Source organism: Salmo trutta, chromosome 7, assembly GCF_901001165.1.
Source record: "Salmo trutta chromosome 7, fSalTru1.1, whole genome shotgun sequence".
Lineage (NCBI taxonomy): Eukaryota > Metazoa > Chordata > Actinopteri > Salmoniformes > Salmonidae > Salmo > Salmo trutta.
In genome coordinates, this window is record NC_042963.1 from 47,946,718 (window position 1) to 47,962,564 (window position 15,847).

Sequence of the window (15,847 nt, forward strand, 5' to 3'; positions counted from 1 at the left end):
GTCTCAGAAAATTGAGGTTGTGGTGGCAGCTGCAGAGGTATTTAGGTGTGCGAGACTTGACAGCAGAAGAGTTACAGGATTTCAAAAATATATATATTTCACCTTTATTTAACCAGGTAGGCTAGTTGAGAACAAGTTCTCATTTACAACTGCGACCTGGCCAAGATTAACCAAAGCAGTGCGACACAAACAACAACACCGAGTTACATGTGGAATAAACAAACATACAGTCAAAAACTCAATAGAAAAAAAGTCTATATACAGTGTGTGCAAATGAGGTTAGATAAGGGAGGTAAGGCAATAAATAGGCCATAGTGGTGAAATAATTAGACACTGGAGTGATAGATGTGCAGAAGATGAATGTGCAAGTAGAGATACATCAAAGTTTATTTGTCACGTGCGCCGAATACAACAGGTGTAGACCTTACAGTGAAATGCTTACTTACAGGCTCTAACCAATAGTGCGAGAAAAAAAAGGTGTGTGTGTGTGTGTGTAGGTAAGTAAAGAAATAAAACAACAGTAAAAAATACATTTGAAATAAGAGTAGCAAGGCTATATACAGACACTGGTTAGTCAGGCTGATTGAGGTAGTATGTACATGTAGGTATGGTTAAAGTGACTATGCATATATGATGAACAGAGAGTAGCAGTAGCGTAAAAGGGATTGGCGGGAGGTGGGACACAATGCAGATAGCCCGGTTAGCCAATGTGCGGGAGCACTGGTTGGTCGGGCCAATTGAGGTAGTATGTACATGGATGTATGGTTAAAGTGACTATGCATATAAGATAAACAGAGAGTAGCAGCAGCGTAAAAGAGGGGTTGGGGGGGGCACACAATGCAAATAGTCTGGGTAACCATTGGGGGTAAAAACAGTTGAGAAGCCTTTTTGTCCAAGACTTGGCACTCCGGTACCGCTTGCCATGCGGTAGTAGAGAGAACAGTCTATGACTGGGGTGGCTGGGGTCTTTGACAATTTTTAGGGCCTTCCTCTGACACCGCCTGGTGTAGAGGTCATGGATGGCAGGCAGCTTTGCCCCAGTGATGTATTGGACCGTACGCACTACCCTCTGAAGTGCCTTGCGGTCGGAGGCCGAGCAATTGCCGTACCAGGCAGTGATGCAACCGGTCAGGATGCTCTCGATGTTGCAGCTGTATAACCTTTTGAGGATCTCAGGACCCATGCCAAATCTTTTTAGTTTCCTGAGGGGGAATAGGCTTTGTCGTGCCCTCTTCATGACTGTCTTGGTGTGTTTGGACCATTCTAGTTTGTTGTTGATGTGGACACCAAGGAATTTGAAGCTCTCAACCTGCTCCACTACAGCCCCGTCGATGAGAATGGGGACGTGCTCGGTGCTCCTTTTCCTCTAGTCGACAATCATCTCCTTAGTCTTTGTTACGTTGAGGGATAGGTTGTTATTCTGGTACCACCCGGTCAGGTCTCTGACCTCCCTATAGGCTGTCTCGTCGTTGTCGGTGATCAGGCCTACCACTGTTGTGTTGTCTGCAAATTTAATGATGGGGTGCAAAGGAGCAAAAGGAGAAGAAAAAAAAGAATAGGGAGGAGGTAGTTGGATGGGCTATTTACAGATGGGCTATGTACAGGTGCCGTGATCTGTGAGCTGCTCTGACAGCTAGTGCTTAAAGTTAGTGAGGGAGATATGAGTCTCCAGCTTCAGTGATGTTTGCAATTCATTCCAGTCATTGGCAGCAGAAAACTGGAAGGAAAGGCAACCAAAGGAGGAATTGGCTTTGGGGGTGACCAGTGAAATATACCTGCTGGAGCGCGTGCTAAGGGCGGGTGCTGCTATGGTGACCAGTGAGCTGAGATAAGGCGGGGCTTTACCTAGCATAGACTTATATATGTGTTAAGTGGTGATGTCCCATCCTTTCAGAGTGATGGCATGAGGTAGGAATATATACATTTAATTAGTGGAGTAGGGGGGTGTTCATGTTATATCATTTTGAAATTAGTGAGTATAGTGTGAGATGGTAGGGTATTTACTTAGTACATTTTTATTTTTCAAGTAAAGTATAAGGGAGTTGTACTCCTGTGTAGTAGGTGGCGGTAATGCAACAAATTGGATGCCAACCGCCGTTTAACCTCATAGACGAAGAAGTTGTACGAATCGATTTACGACTGTTGTCAACGGTAACTTAGCAACTGGAGCAGCCGTTGAAGATGGCTAGCTAAACTAGCAAGTGAGCTACCCAAAAAGTACGTTGTAGCGGGTATATGAAAAAAAGTTTAGGTAAAAGTTAATGTCTTACTGATGAAAGGAAAATAATACATATCACCATATGTTATTCATATAGATTATTGAATGTATTTTGCGTCGCCCAATGCAATGTTAAACACATCTTGAAGCAAATAGCAGAAGCTAATGTTAGCTAGCTACATAGCCACAAATCAAATGCATTTTGCAAGGATAATAGCCATAGCTATGTTGTCCCTTTACAGCATTACCCTAACTTACATTGTGTGTCTGTCCATCTATTTGTTCCACAGTTCCTGTTAGTTAACACAATTGTCAAAATGCCTCCTCATCTTGACTGGAGAATGGTGATGGATGCTGACCCAGAACAGCTGCAGGAGAGTGGAGATGCAGAGATAATCAACCACATGTTTTTACAGGTACAGAGACGTTACTGTTCCTAAGTGTCCATGCATGCACCTCAAATGTTCTAATCCGATAGTACTGTTTCCCAAGTCTGATCAATCAAATAGTCCAATCTAGTGAGTGGTCCGCCTGTCCCTGACAAAAGCATCATACTGATTGGGAGTATGGCTAGACCGTACACTGTCCTTCTCAGCACATATCAAAGCTGCAGGCTAAAGTTAAATCTAGACTTGGTTTCCTCTATCGTAATTCCTCTATCAAACCCCCCCAAAAACGGGGGGATGCATGCCAACAAAGCCACTACACAACACCAAACAATACGTTAATTGCACTATAACGGTGACTAACGGTGACAAACGGTGCCTACATAAAGTTGTCCCAACAGCAGAGTCCCAACAGCAGTTCCAACACCTTACCACTGCTACACCTGGCTATCAGCGGAGCCTTGTCTGGCAGCGAAACAATTCATTCAGCCTCATTTACTGCCTTTTAAAAAACGTAAGGGGACGACAAGCGGATAAGAGGCAGTCCGTAATTTCGATTAAGACATTCATGAGTGAGCCAGGACAAACGTAGTCAATATATTTGTTCAGCACTTTTGAAATGTACAGCGACAAAATTCAGAACATGGGCCGTTCTTACAGTGTTCTCCCTGTACATCAGGTCAGAACCGTAGGATAAATAAAGGCGGCATATACACTACCGGTCAAAAGTTTTAGAACACCTTCTCATTTAAGGGTTTTCTTTATTTGACTATTTTCTACATTTTTAGAATAGTAATGAAGACATCAAAACCATGAAAAAACACATGTGGAATCATGTACAGTCGTGGCCAAAAGTTTTGAGAATGACACAAATATTAATTTTCACAAAGTTGGCTGTTTCAGTGTCTTTAGATACTTTTGTCAGATGTCACTATGGAATACTGAAGTATAATTACAAGCATTTCATAAGTGTCAAAGGCTTGTATTATCAATTACATGAAGTTGATGCAAAGAGTCAATATTTGCAGTGTTGCCCCTTCCTGACTGATGGCAGCCCATTCTTGCATAATCAATGCTTGGAGTTTGTAGAATTTGTGGGTTTTTGTTTGTCCACCCGCCTCTTGAGGATTGACCACAAGTTCTCAATGGGATTAAGGTCTGGGGAGTTTCCTGGCCATGGACCCAAAATATCGATGTTTTGTTCCCCGAGCCTCTTAGTTATCACTTTTGCCTTATGGCAAGGTGCTCCATCATGCTGGAAAAGGCATTGTTTGTCACCAAACTGTTCCTGGATGGTTGGGAGAAGTTGCTCTCGGAGGATGTGTTGGTACCATTCTTTATTCATGGCTGTGTTCTTAGGCAAAATTGTGAGTGAGCCCACTCCCTTGGCTGAGAAGCAACCCCACACATGAATGGGCTCAGGATGCTTTACTGTTGGCATGACACAGGACTGATGGTAGCGCTCACCTTGTCTTCTCCGGACAAGCTTTTTTCCGGATGCCCCAAACAAACGGAAAGGGGATTCATCAGAGAAAATGACTTTACCCTAGTCCTCAGCAGTCCAATACCTGTACATTTCGCAGAATATCAGTCTGTCCCTGATGTTTTTCCTGGAGAGAAGTGGCTTCTTTGCTGCCCTTCTTGACACCAGGCCATCCTTCAAAAGTCTTTGCCTCACTGTGCATGCAGATGCACTCACACCTGCCTGCTGCCATTCCTGAGCAAGCTCTGTACTGGTGGTGCCCCGATCTCGCAGCTGAATCAACTTTAGGAGACGGTCCTGGCGCTTGCTGGACTTTCTTGGGTGCCCTGAAGCCTTCTTCACAACAATTGAACTGCTCTCCTTGAAGTTCTTGATGATCCGATAAATGGTTGATTTAGGTACAATCTTACTGGCAGCAATATCCTTGCCTGTGAAGCCCTTTTTGTGCAAAGCAATGACGACGGTATGTGTTTCCTTGCAGGTAACCATGTTTGACAGAGGAAAAACAAGGATTCCAAGCACCACCCTCCTTTTGAAGTTTCCAGTCTGTTATTCAAACTCAATCAGTATGACAGAGTGATCTCCAGCCTTGTCCTCGTCAACACTCACACCCGTGTTAACGAGAGAATCACTGACATGATGTCAGCTGGTCCTTTTGTGGCAGGGCTGAAATGCAGTGGAAATGTTTTTTCGGGATTCAGTTCATTTGCATGGCAAAGAGGGTCTTTACAATTAATTGCAATTCATCTGATCACTCTTCATAACATTCTGGAGTATATGCAAATTGCCATCATACAAACTGAGGCAGCATACTTTGTGAAAATTAATATTTGTGTCATTCTCAAAAGTTTTGGCCACGACTGTGGTAACCAAAAAAGTGTTAAACAAATCAAAATATATTTTATATTTGAGATTCTTCAAAAAGCCACCCTTTGCACAATCTTGGCATTCTCTCAACCAGCTTCATGAGGTAGTCACCTGGAGTGCATTTCAATTAACAGGTGTGCCTTAATAGTTAATTTGGGGAATTTCTTTCCTTCTTTATGTGTTTGAGCCAATCAGTTGTGTTGTGACAAGTTAGGGCTGGTATACAGAAGATAGCCCTATTTGGTAAAATACCAAGTCCATATTATGGCAAGAACAGCTCAAATAAACAAAGAGAAATGACAGTCCATCATTACTTTAAGACATGAAGGTCAGTCAATATGGAAAATGTCAAGAACTTTGAAAGTTTCTTCAAGTGCAGTCCCATGAGGACCGCCACCGGAATGGAAGACCCAGAGTTACCTCTGCTGCAGAGCTTAAGTTCATTAGAGTTACCAGCCTCAGAAATTGCACCCCAAATAAATGCTTCACAGAGTTCAAGTAACAGATTATTTTTATTTTTTATTTTTTTTATTTCACCTTTATTTAACCAGGTAGGCAAGTTGAGAACAAGTTCTCAGTTACAATTGCGACCTGGTCAAGATAAAGCAAAGCAGTTCTACACATACAACAACACAGAGTTACACATGGAATAAAACAAACATACAGTCAATAATACAGTAGAAAAATAAGTCTATATACAATGTGAGCAAATGAGGTGAGATAAGGGAGGTAAAGGCAAAAAAAGGCCATGGTGGCAAAGTAAATACAATATAGCAAGTAAAACACTGGAATGGTAAATTTGTAGTGGAAGAAAGTGCAAAGTAGAAATAGAAATAATGGGGTGCAAAGGAGCAAAATAAATAAATACAGTAGGGGAAGAGGTAGTTGTTTAGGCTAAATTACAGGTGCAGTGATCTGTGAGCTGCTCTGACAGCTGACAGATACATCTCAACATCAACTGTTCAGAGGAGACTGTGTGAATCAGGCCATCATGGTTGATTTGCTGCAAAGAAAACACTACTAAAGGACACCAATAATAAGAAGAGACTTGCTTGGGCCAAGAAACATGAGCAATGGAGATTAGACCGGTGGACATTTGTCCTTTGGTCTGGAGTCCAAATTGGAGATTTTTGGTTCCAACCGCCGTGTCTTTGTGAGACGCGGTGTGAGTGAACGGATGATCTCCGCATGTGTATTTCCCACCCTGAAGCATGGAGGAGGAAGTGTGATGGTGTGGGGGGGGTACTTTGCTGGTGATACTATCTGTGATTTATTTTATAATTCAAGGCACACTCAACCAGCATGGCTACCACAGCATACTGCAGCAATACGCCATCCCATGTGGTTTGGGCTTAATGGGACAATGACCCAACATACCCCCAGGCTGTATAAGGGCTATTTTACCAAGACGGAGAGTGATGGAGTGCTGCATCAGATGACTTGGCCTCCACAATCCCCCAACCTCGACCCAATTGAGATGGTTTGGGATAAGTCGGACCGTAGAGTGAAGAAAAAGCAGCCAACAAGTGCTCAGCATATGTGGGAACTGCTTCAAGACTGTTGGAAAAGCATTCCAGGTGAAGCTGGTTGAGAGAATGCCAAGAGTGTGTAAAGCTGTCATCAAGGCAAAGGATGGCTATTTGAAGAATCTCAAATTTAAAATGTATTTTGATTTGTTTAACACTTTTTTGGTTACTACATGATTCCATATGTGTTTTTTCATAGTTTTGATGTCTTCACTATTATTCTACAATTTAGAAAATAGTAAAAATAAAGAAAAACCCTTGAATGAGTAGGTGTTCTAAAACTTTTGACCGGTAGTGTAAGCAGACAATGAAAGGTCTTACAATATTCGATGATTACATATCTCTAAAACAGGTTATCGGCTACATGTGCACCACCAAGTCAGAACAGTAGGCGAAGTTAAGAGGGGAAAATAGACTTACTACACAACATACACTTAGTATTACTTTCTTATTTACAGTATACATATATCCCTGGCATATAACATCATTTATGCAGCAGCATACAATACATTTTTGGACTCACCTGTGCTCATTTGAACAGGAAGGTGGTCCTTCGTGGGCAAATTTTGTCATCAAAGTTGTACAGCACTTTGATATATCAGCTGATGTAAGAAGGGCTATATAATACAATTTGATTTGATTTGAAGTCTGGCATTCTATGGATTTATGGTGCTTTCAAGACAACTGGGAACTCTGAAAAGGGTTGAATCATGATGATGTCAGTGATCTTCAGGTCATAGCTCTAGAAAGAGGCCCGAGTTCCCGATTTACAATTCCGAGTTGGATGACTGTTCAAAACGTATTTTCCCAGTTGGAGCTTGTTTTTCCCCCGAGTTCCCAGTTGTCTTGAACTCACTGAAGTCAGATTTCCCAGTTCCGAGTTTACAGTTGTTTTGAGCGCGGCAGAAATCATGCTGGATTGACAGCATGGCCAATGTTGAATGTTTATCATTTTAAGCTTGGAAAAAAGACCCTTAAACCCAGACTTGGGACCACACACCCACTCCACTGAATAGCAGGCAAGTGATTGCAAAGCTTGCAGTTAGCCACTGATTCTTTCCAAAAAAAAACAATTCTTGAATTTGCGATTTCCAACTTGTTGTGTAATGTTTATTTCCAATGGCCAATGAGCACCGATACATTTGATCTATAATTACTCTTCATTATTTATCTTCATATGACAAGGATTAAAAAGGATTTGCCAGTAGATTGTCGACTTGATTCATGATGATGACTGCTAGCTAAGATTTTGAGAGTATGATGTTGACATGTCCAATCAACGCTACTGTAGATATAACGTGATTTGTCTTCATTTTATCTATGGCCAATGACCTTGCGCCTTCTTGGATGGGAACTTCCAATGTAACTCTATGCCAGCACCCAAGGGGCATGATTTTTACAGCTCTACCCTTAGATTTGGCAGTGACATAGTGTCCCCATGAGTGACAGAACGCTGAGCCAATCACGGCGCAACTAGAGAACATTACCAACCCCTAAACTCTGTATTTTCTACTGGCTGCCCCACCACCACAGAAAGCACTGAGCTAGGCTGAAACACCTGCATTTTGGAGCTGCCTTACTCAAGAAAGCAAAAAAGAGACCATGTTTGTATGGAGGCTTAATTAACTCAATGATATGTGGCACGTATTGATGCAAAAATAACATGCAACAGGCAACGTGGCTCTGTCCCACCTGCCCTTAATGATGGGTCACCACTGGTCAGGAACATGCATAAAATACCAAGCAGTACTTGTTCCTGGGCCTTGACAGACTGTTATGCACAGGGTTTACTTCATTTTGCACGAAGCAGTACTGTTGTTGTGTTTCTGCCTGAGGACTACGCGTTATGTTTCATTGAAAAGTAATGGTGCTCTATTTCTCTACAGGTCAAACGATGGGAGCGGGAGCTGAAAGATGGAAGCACAGAGAAAATTGTTCAGCTCTTGCGAGTCGTTCAAGGCCTTCTGAAGGTGTCCCATGCTATTATTACCCAGACACATCCAGAGATGCATTACTCAAGCTCACTAAAACTGTGCTGAAATGATTTTATCCAATGTTAATATCAGTGGAATACATTACGTAGTTGCTTTGAAGGAATAAGCTCTACATAGTGTGGTATAATTAATATAGAACAGTTTGATTATATTTGCTTCAGATACTTGACCTGCTTTTGTGTGGATTTACAGTATTCATCTGTTATAGTCTCAGTTTCATGTAACATACAGTTGCGGTCAAATATATTGGCAACCTTGCACTTTTCTTAAACAATTCCATATTTTTTCTAAAACAAGTTGAAATTGAAAATAACTTTTGGTCTCCACACCTTGTTATTGGATGTTCAACATTGCAGAATCCAGTTACATTTTTGTAAACTTAAGTTTACAATTTAAATTTAGGAAAACAAAGTAAAATGGCATGGACAAAATTATTGGCACCCTGGAGCTAGTACTTGGTTGCACAGCCTTTGGCCAAGATAACTTCCAACAAATGCTTCTTGTAGCCATCAAAGAGCTTGCTGCACCTTTCTACTGGCAATTTGGCCCGCTATTCAGCACGGAACTGGGCTAATTCTTCAATGTATGATGGGTGCACTCCACCAACTACTGTTTCCAGCTCTCGTCATAGATTATGGATGTGATTCAGATCATGGATGTGATTCAGGTCATTGATGGCTAAGTGTTTGTCTGCAGTTATCTTGGCCAAAGGCTGTGAAACCAAGTACTAGCTCCAGGGTGCCAATAATATTGTCCATTCCATTTTGATTTATGTTTTTAAATAAAAATTGTAAACTTGTAAAATTGGTTCTGAAATGTTGAAAATCCAATAACAAGGTGTGCTGACCAACATTTTCTATATAAGGTACACCGCCCAAGCATACTAAAATTGTTATATTTTTTTGCAGTTGAAGAAAGAGGAGGTTACTATGGCATTTGAACTCATCGATAATGCCGGGACAGAACAAGCTAGATCGGGTAGGTGCATAAAGCATTGTTTTCAATCCATTTGTTGGGACGAATATTTGAAATGAATGGCCCGCAGTAGATACTACAACGGTATCTCTTTCATGTCTTACAGAAAATGAGTGGAAGGCCAAGGAGTTAAAGTGGGAACAAGAGTTAGAGGTAAGGCTTGGTGTGAATGTTGTCATTAAATTAAACTGTGAAGCATTAGGGTCCAATCAAAACGGCAGTTTCTGGAAAGCAGTTTTGATTGAATTGGAGCACAGGTCATTTCAACTCATGCTCAGTTTTCTTCAATAGGACTTAGTACACCTCTCAGCCAATAGTAAAGTCCCTCACTGTCCACAAAGGAGATTGTAAGCTGTGGCCATAGAATGACGGCACTTAAGGAGATTAGAGTGCTCTGCTACGCTGCAGTTTGTTGTGCTTTTCTCTGCGTTTCCTGAACAATCATTTGGCCCTGGGTCTTCTTTCCCACTTTCGTAGAAGCAAATGGAGACATAACCTAATCTTGTTTTTCGAGAGCCTGGTGGTAGTTTAAGTACATGAGTAAGTGTTGTAAACAGAGGGAGCCTGAGAGTTTGTTGTCTGCCTGATTTCCTGTCCAGATGGCCAAGAAGTCGGGCATTGGCGGCGGGTCAGACACTCGCTTCCTGCGGGACGAGATGCGCACACTGGAGGCCCAGTTGGATCATAGAGAGAAGGATATCCAACAGTTGGAGAAAGAGACAAGCAAGGAGAAGAAAATCAATGAGGAAGTATGACTTTATGTTATGAGACGTCATTAATTCCATAGTGAGCTAGTGTTAATGTGTGTCATTGTGTTCTCAATACTATACTAAGACCTTCCTAGTGTGTGCAAAATGTTCAATTGATTTTATTGTATGTAGCCTATACAAAGTCATCTCCCATTGTGTTCAAAGTTCCCATGCATCTAATATCTCCCATGTGTTCCCACAGTTGATGATTCGGGCCGAGGAGGCTGAGGATGAGAGCAGGAAGCTGAAAAGAGAGGTTAGTGACAACTTAGTCGTGTCGGAATTGGGGAGGCACTACCTGAACACTCATTTTTGTTTACGTTTCAAAATGTTTTGCTACGTTGTGCCCAAATGATGATAATACCCTTTTTAGTGTAAGAGCTGTTTGAAAAGACCGCCTGAAATTTCAGCCTGTTTTGGTTGAAAGGAGTTTTGGCCTGCTGTACATTTCATAATAGATCAATAAGAGAGTTCCAAACCTCTCTGCCAATAACAGCTAGCTTTCTGTTTTCCCCTCCCCACTCAGACCACTCCAAGACAGTGCTAGCAAAATTCTTGTTTGAGAAATTGCTCTTTGCCAAGAAGCAATTTTAGTTTGTTTTTGACCATTTTAATTGAAAACAATCACATTAAGGTTCTTCATTGTTACCCAGAAATAATTTGACATTGAGATAAGAATAGCTGCATTGGACATTTTTAAGGTGAAATAAGTGTTAGTCCAAGTAAAGAGAACACCAGTGAGTGTCTGTCTGTGTTTGTGTTAACTGTTCATAATATGTGTATGACAGTATACACCAATATAAGTGTGTGTTAACTGTGTGTTAACTGTTCATAATACGTGTATGACAGTATACACCAATATAAGTGTGTGTTAACTGTGTGTTAACTGTTCATAATACGTGTATGACAGTATACACCAATATAAGTGTGTGTTAACTGTTAACTGTGTGTTAACTGTTCATAATACGTGTATGACAGTATACACCAATATAAGTGTGTGTTAACTGTTAACTGTGTGTTAACTGTTCATAATACGTGTATGACAGTATACACCAATATAAGTGTGTGTTAACTGTGTGTTAACTGTTCATAATACGTGTATGACAGTATACACCAGCATAAGTGTGTGTTGTAGTATGTGGTTGGACAACTATATGATGATGCAGTAGTTAGCGTATAACCTGTGAGAGTAGATTAGGCACTGGGTCCCACTACTCCTCTCTGACTGTGTCTCCTCTCCTGCTGTGCGTGTCAGAACGAGCAGCTCCAGCAGGATGTAGACTTCTACAGGAGGGAGCTGGACCAGAAGGAGCCGGTCCAGTCCAGAGAGGAGAGTACTGAGACACAGAGGAGACTCAACTCAGCCAACAGACAGCTCTACCAGTGCATGGAGGACGTTCAGGTACTGAATATATTTCTTTTATTTAACTTTTATTTAACTAGGCAAGTCAGTTAAGAACAAATTCTTATTTACAATGGCGGCCTACCCCGGCCAAACCCTAACCCAGACGACCCTGGGCCAATTGTGCGCTGCCCTATGAGACTCCCAATCACTGCCGGTTGTGATAGAGCCTGGAATCGAACCAGGGTCTGTAGTGACGCCTCTAGCACTGAGATGCAGCGTCACTCGGGAGCCCAAAACGGCCCTGATTTGGATATTTCCCTAATGCGTAACCAGGCCAGCGCAGTACAACTCACCTTGACTTGGCTCAGTAGTGTCAAAAGGGTATTAAGGACAAGTCGTGACTTGAAAAACATGTGGACAAAATCTTCCATTGATATCAATGCATGATTTATAGTACGTTGTTTACTATACTAACCCCAGACCTGTGTCCTCATTCCTCTAGCGTGCGGAGGAAGAGGTAGCCCACCTGAAGACACAGAACGATCAGATGCAGAAGAGCCTAGAGGAGTCAGTGAAGGAGATGGAGACGATGACGGACGAGTACAACAAGATGAAGATCGTTGTGCAGCAGACAGACTCCATCATGGACCAGCTGAGGAAGGAGAGGGACCACGCCAAGCTACAGGTAACCTAGAGGGACAAAATTACATGTTGCAGTCTGGTTTTCCGGTTATACGGACAAATGTAAAGGTTGAACCTGGGAAAGTTTCAACACGGCTTTGCATAGACTTTATGAAGCATTTCTAATATTGAATCATTATTGTGAATTGACACAGTGTAAATAACATACATCCATTGGTGTTGAATAAAAACAATATACTACTGTGTTCTTCAGGTCAGAGAGCTGACAGAGCAGATTCAGAGCCGGGCGGAGGAAGATGACCCAGTCATGGCAGCCGTGAATGCCAAGGTGGACGAATGGAAGGTGGGTGTTCTCACATTATTTACCTGGCTTGGAGAAAAGGCAGCAGGCGATACACTGATTGTATCAAGTACTGCATGCTGCTGTCTGTATGTTTTCTGAATCATTAAAGAACTTAACAGCACACAGCTAATTACAGTACCAGTCAAAAGTTTGGACACATCTACTCATTCAAGGGTTTTTCTTTATTTTGACTATTTTCTACATTGTAGAATAATAGTAAAGACATCAAAACTATGAAATAACACACATGGAATCATGTAGTAACCAAAAAAGCATTGAACAAACCAAAATATATTTTATATTTGAGAGTCTTCAAAGTAGCCACCCTTTGCCTTGATGTCAGCTTTGCACACTCTTGGCATTTTTTCAACCAGCTTCATGAGGTAGTCACCTGGAATGCATTTCAATTAAAAGGTGTGCTTTGTTAAATGTTAATTTGGGGAATTTCTTTCCTTCTTAATGCATTTGAACCAATCAGTTGTGTTGTGACAATGTAGGGGTGGTATACAGCAGTGGTGTATAGTACATAAGTAAAAATACTTTAAAGTACTACTTAAGTAGTTTTTGGGGGTATCTGTACTTTACTACACTGCTCAAAAAAATAAAGGGAACACTAAAATAACACATCCTAGATCTGAATGAATGAAATAATCTTATTAAAAACTTTTTTCTTTACATAGTTGAATGTGCTGACAACAAAATCACACAAAAATAATCAATGGAAATCCAATTTATCAACCCATGGAGGTCTGGATTTGGAGTCACACTCAAAATTAAAGTGGAAAACCACACTACAGGCTGATCCAACTTTGATGTAATGTCCTTAAAACAAGTCAAAATGAGGCTCAGTAGTGTGTGTGGCCTCCACGTGCCTGTATGACCTCCCTACAACGCCTGGGCATGCTCCTGATGAGGTGGCAGATGGTCTCCTGAGGGATCTCCTCCCAGACCGGGACTAAAGCATCCGCCAACTCCTGGACAGTCTGTGGTGCAACGTGGCGTTGGTGGATGGAGCGAGACATGATGTCCCAGATGTGCTCAATTGGATTCAGGTCTGGGGAACGGGCGGGCCAGTCCATAGCATCAATGCCTTCCTCTTGCAGGAACTGCTGACACACTCCAGCCACATGAGGTCTAGCATTGTCTTGCATTAGGAGGAACCCAGGGCCAACCGCACCAGCATATGGTCTCACAAGGGGTCTGAGGATCTCATCTCGGTACCTAATGGCAGTCAGGCTACCTCTGGCGAGCACATGGAGGACTGTGCGGCCCCCCAAAGAAATGCCACCCCACACCATGACTGACCCACCACCAAACCGGTCATGCTGGAGGATGTTGCAGGCAGCAGAACGTTCTCCACGGGGTCTCCAGACTCTGTCACGTCTGTCACATGTGCTCAGTGTGAACCTGCTTTCATCTGTGAAGAGCACAGGGCGCAGTGGCGAATTTGCCAATCTTGGTGTTCTCTGGCAAATGCCAAATGTCCTGCACGGTGTTGGGCTGTAAGCACAACCCCCACCTGTGGACGTCGGGCCCTCATACCACCCTCGTGGAGTCTGTTTCTGACCGTTTGAGCAGACACATACACATTTGTGGCCTGCTGGAGGTCATTTTGCAGGGCTCTGGCAGTGCTCCTCCTGCTCCTCCTTGCACAAAGGCGGCGGTAGCGGTCCTGCTGCTGGGTTGTTGCCCTCCTACGGCCTCCTCCACATCTCCTGATGTACTGGCCTGTCTCCTGGTAGCGCCTCCATGCTCTGGACACTACGCTGACAGACACAGCAAACCTTCTTGCCACAGCTCGCATTGATGTGCCATCCTGGATGAGCTGCACTACCTGAGCCACTTGTGTGGGTTGTAGACTCCGTCTCATGCTACCACTAGAGTGAAAGCACCGCCAGCATTCAAAAGTGACCAAAACATCAGCCAGGAAGCATAGGAACTGAGAAGTGGTCTGTGGTCACCACCTGCAGAACCACTCCTTTATTGGGGGTGTCTTGCTAATTGCTTATAATTTCCACCTGTTGTCTATTCCATTTGCACAACAGCATGTGAAATTTATTGTCAATCAGTGTTGCTTCCTAAGTGGACAGTTTGATTTCACAGAAGTGTGATTGACTTGGAGTTACATTGTGTTGTTAAAGTGTTCCCTTTATTTTTTTGAGCAGTGTATTTATATTATTGACTACTTTTACTTCACTACATTCCTAAAGAAAATATTGTACTTTTTACTCCATACATTTTCCCTGACAACCCAAAGTACTTGTTACATTTTGAATGCTTAGCAGGACATGAAAATTGTGAAATTCATGCACTTATCAAGAGAACATGGTCATCCCTACTGCTTCACTAAACACAAATGCATATTTTGCAAATAATGTCTGAGTGTTGGCTATCCGTAAATTTTCAAAACAAGAAAATGTTGCCATCTGCTTTGCTTAATATAAGGAATTTCAAATTATTGAAACTTTTACTTCTACTTTTGATACTTAAGTATATTTTAGCAATAACATGTACTTTTGAAACTTAAGTACATTTAAAACCAAATACTTTTAGACTTTTACTCAATACTATTTTTACTGGGTGACTTTCATTTTTACTTGAGTAACATTCTATTAAGGTATATAAACTTTTACTCAAGTATGTCAATTGGGTACTTTTTCCACCATTGGTATACAGAAGATAGCCCTTTTTGGTAAAAGAAAACGACCATATTATGGCAAGAACAAGCTCAAATAAGCAAAGAGAAACAACAGTCCATCATTACTTAAAGACATGAAGGTCAGTCAATCTGGAAAAGGTCAGTCAATCTGGAAAATGTCAAGAACTTTGAAAGTTTCTTCGAGTGCAGTCGCAAAAACCATAAAACACAAGGAAGACCCAGAGTTACCTCTGCTGCAGAGGATAAGTTCATTAGAGTTACCAGCCTAAGAAATTGCAGCCCAAATAAATGCTTCACAGAGTTCAAGTAACAGACACATCTCAACATCAACTGTTCAGAGGATACTGCTTGAATCAGGCGTTCATGGTCGAATTGCTGCAAAGAAACCACTACTAAAGGACACCAATAAGAAGAAGAGACTTGCTTGGGCCAAGAAACACGAGCAATGGACATTAGACCGGTGGAAATCTGTCCTTTGGTCTGATGAGTCCAAATTTGCTGGTAACGTTGTCAGTGATTTATTTAGAATTCAAGGCACACTTAATCAGCATAGCTACCACAGCATTCTGCAGCGATACACCATCCCATCTGGTTTGCGCTTAGTGGGACTATAATTTTTTTTTCAACAGGACAATGACCCAACACACCTCCAGGCGGTGT

The 15,847-nt window shown here is 42.1% G+C and overlaps 1 protein-coding gene across 5 annotated transcripts in view; it reads left to right on the plus strand.

Annotated features, from left to right (window-relative positions):
- Positions 1–15,847, plus strand: part of cep290 (centrosomal protein 290) — a 53,665-nt gene that overhangs the window by 601 nt on the left and 37,217 nt on the right. Inside the window, exons 1-10 of one of the 5 annotated variants that reach the window (XM_029759205.1) lie at positions 2,069–2,246; positions 2,509–2,634; positions 8,367–8,450; positions 9,383–9,452; positions 9,556–9,602; positions 10,049–10,198; positions 10,401–10,454; positions 11,454–11,600; positions 12,046–12,228; positions 12,439–12,528. In XM_029759205.1, coding sequence (XP_029615065.1) covers positions 2,536–2,634; positions 8,367–8,450; positions 9,383–9,452; positions 9,556–9,602; positions 10,049–10,198; positions 10,401–10,454; positions 11,454–11,600; positions 12,046–12,228; positions 12,439–12,528 — 924 coding nt within the window. In that variant the 5' untranslated portion in view covers positions 2,069–2,246; positions 2,509–2,535. Of the gene's footprint in view, positions 1–2,068; positions 2,252–2,508; positions 2,635–8,366; positions 8,451–9,382; positions 9,453–9,555; positions 9,603–10,048; positions 10,199–10,400; positions 10,455–11,453; positions 11,601–12,045; positions 12,229–12,438; positions 12,529–15,847 lie in introns of those variants that run through there. The other 4 variants (XM_029759202.1, XM_029759201.1, XM_029759203.1 and 1 more) reach the window with 4 other exon arrangements.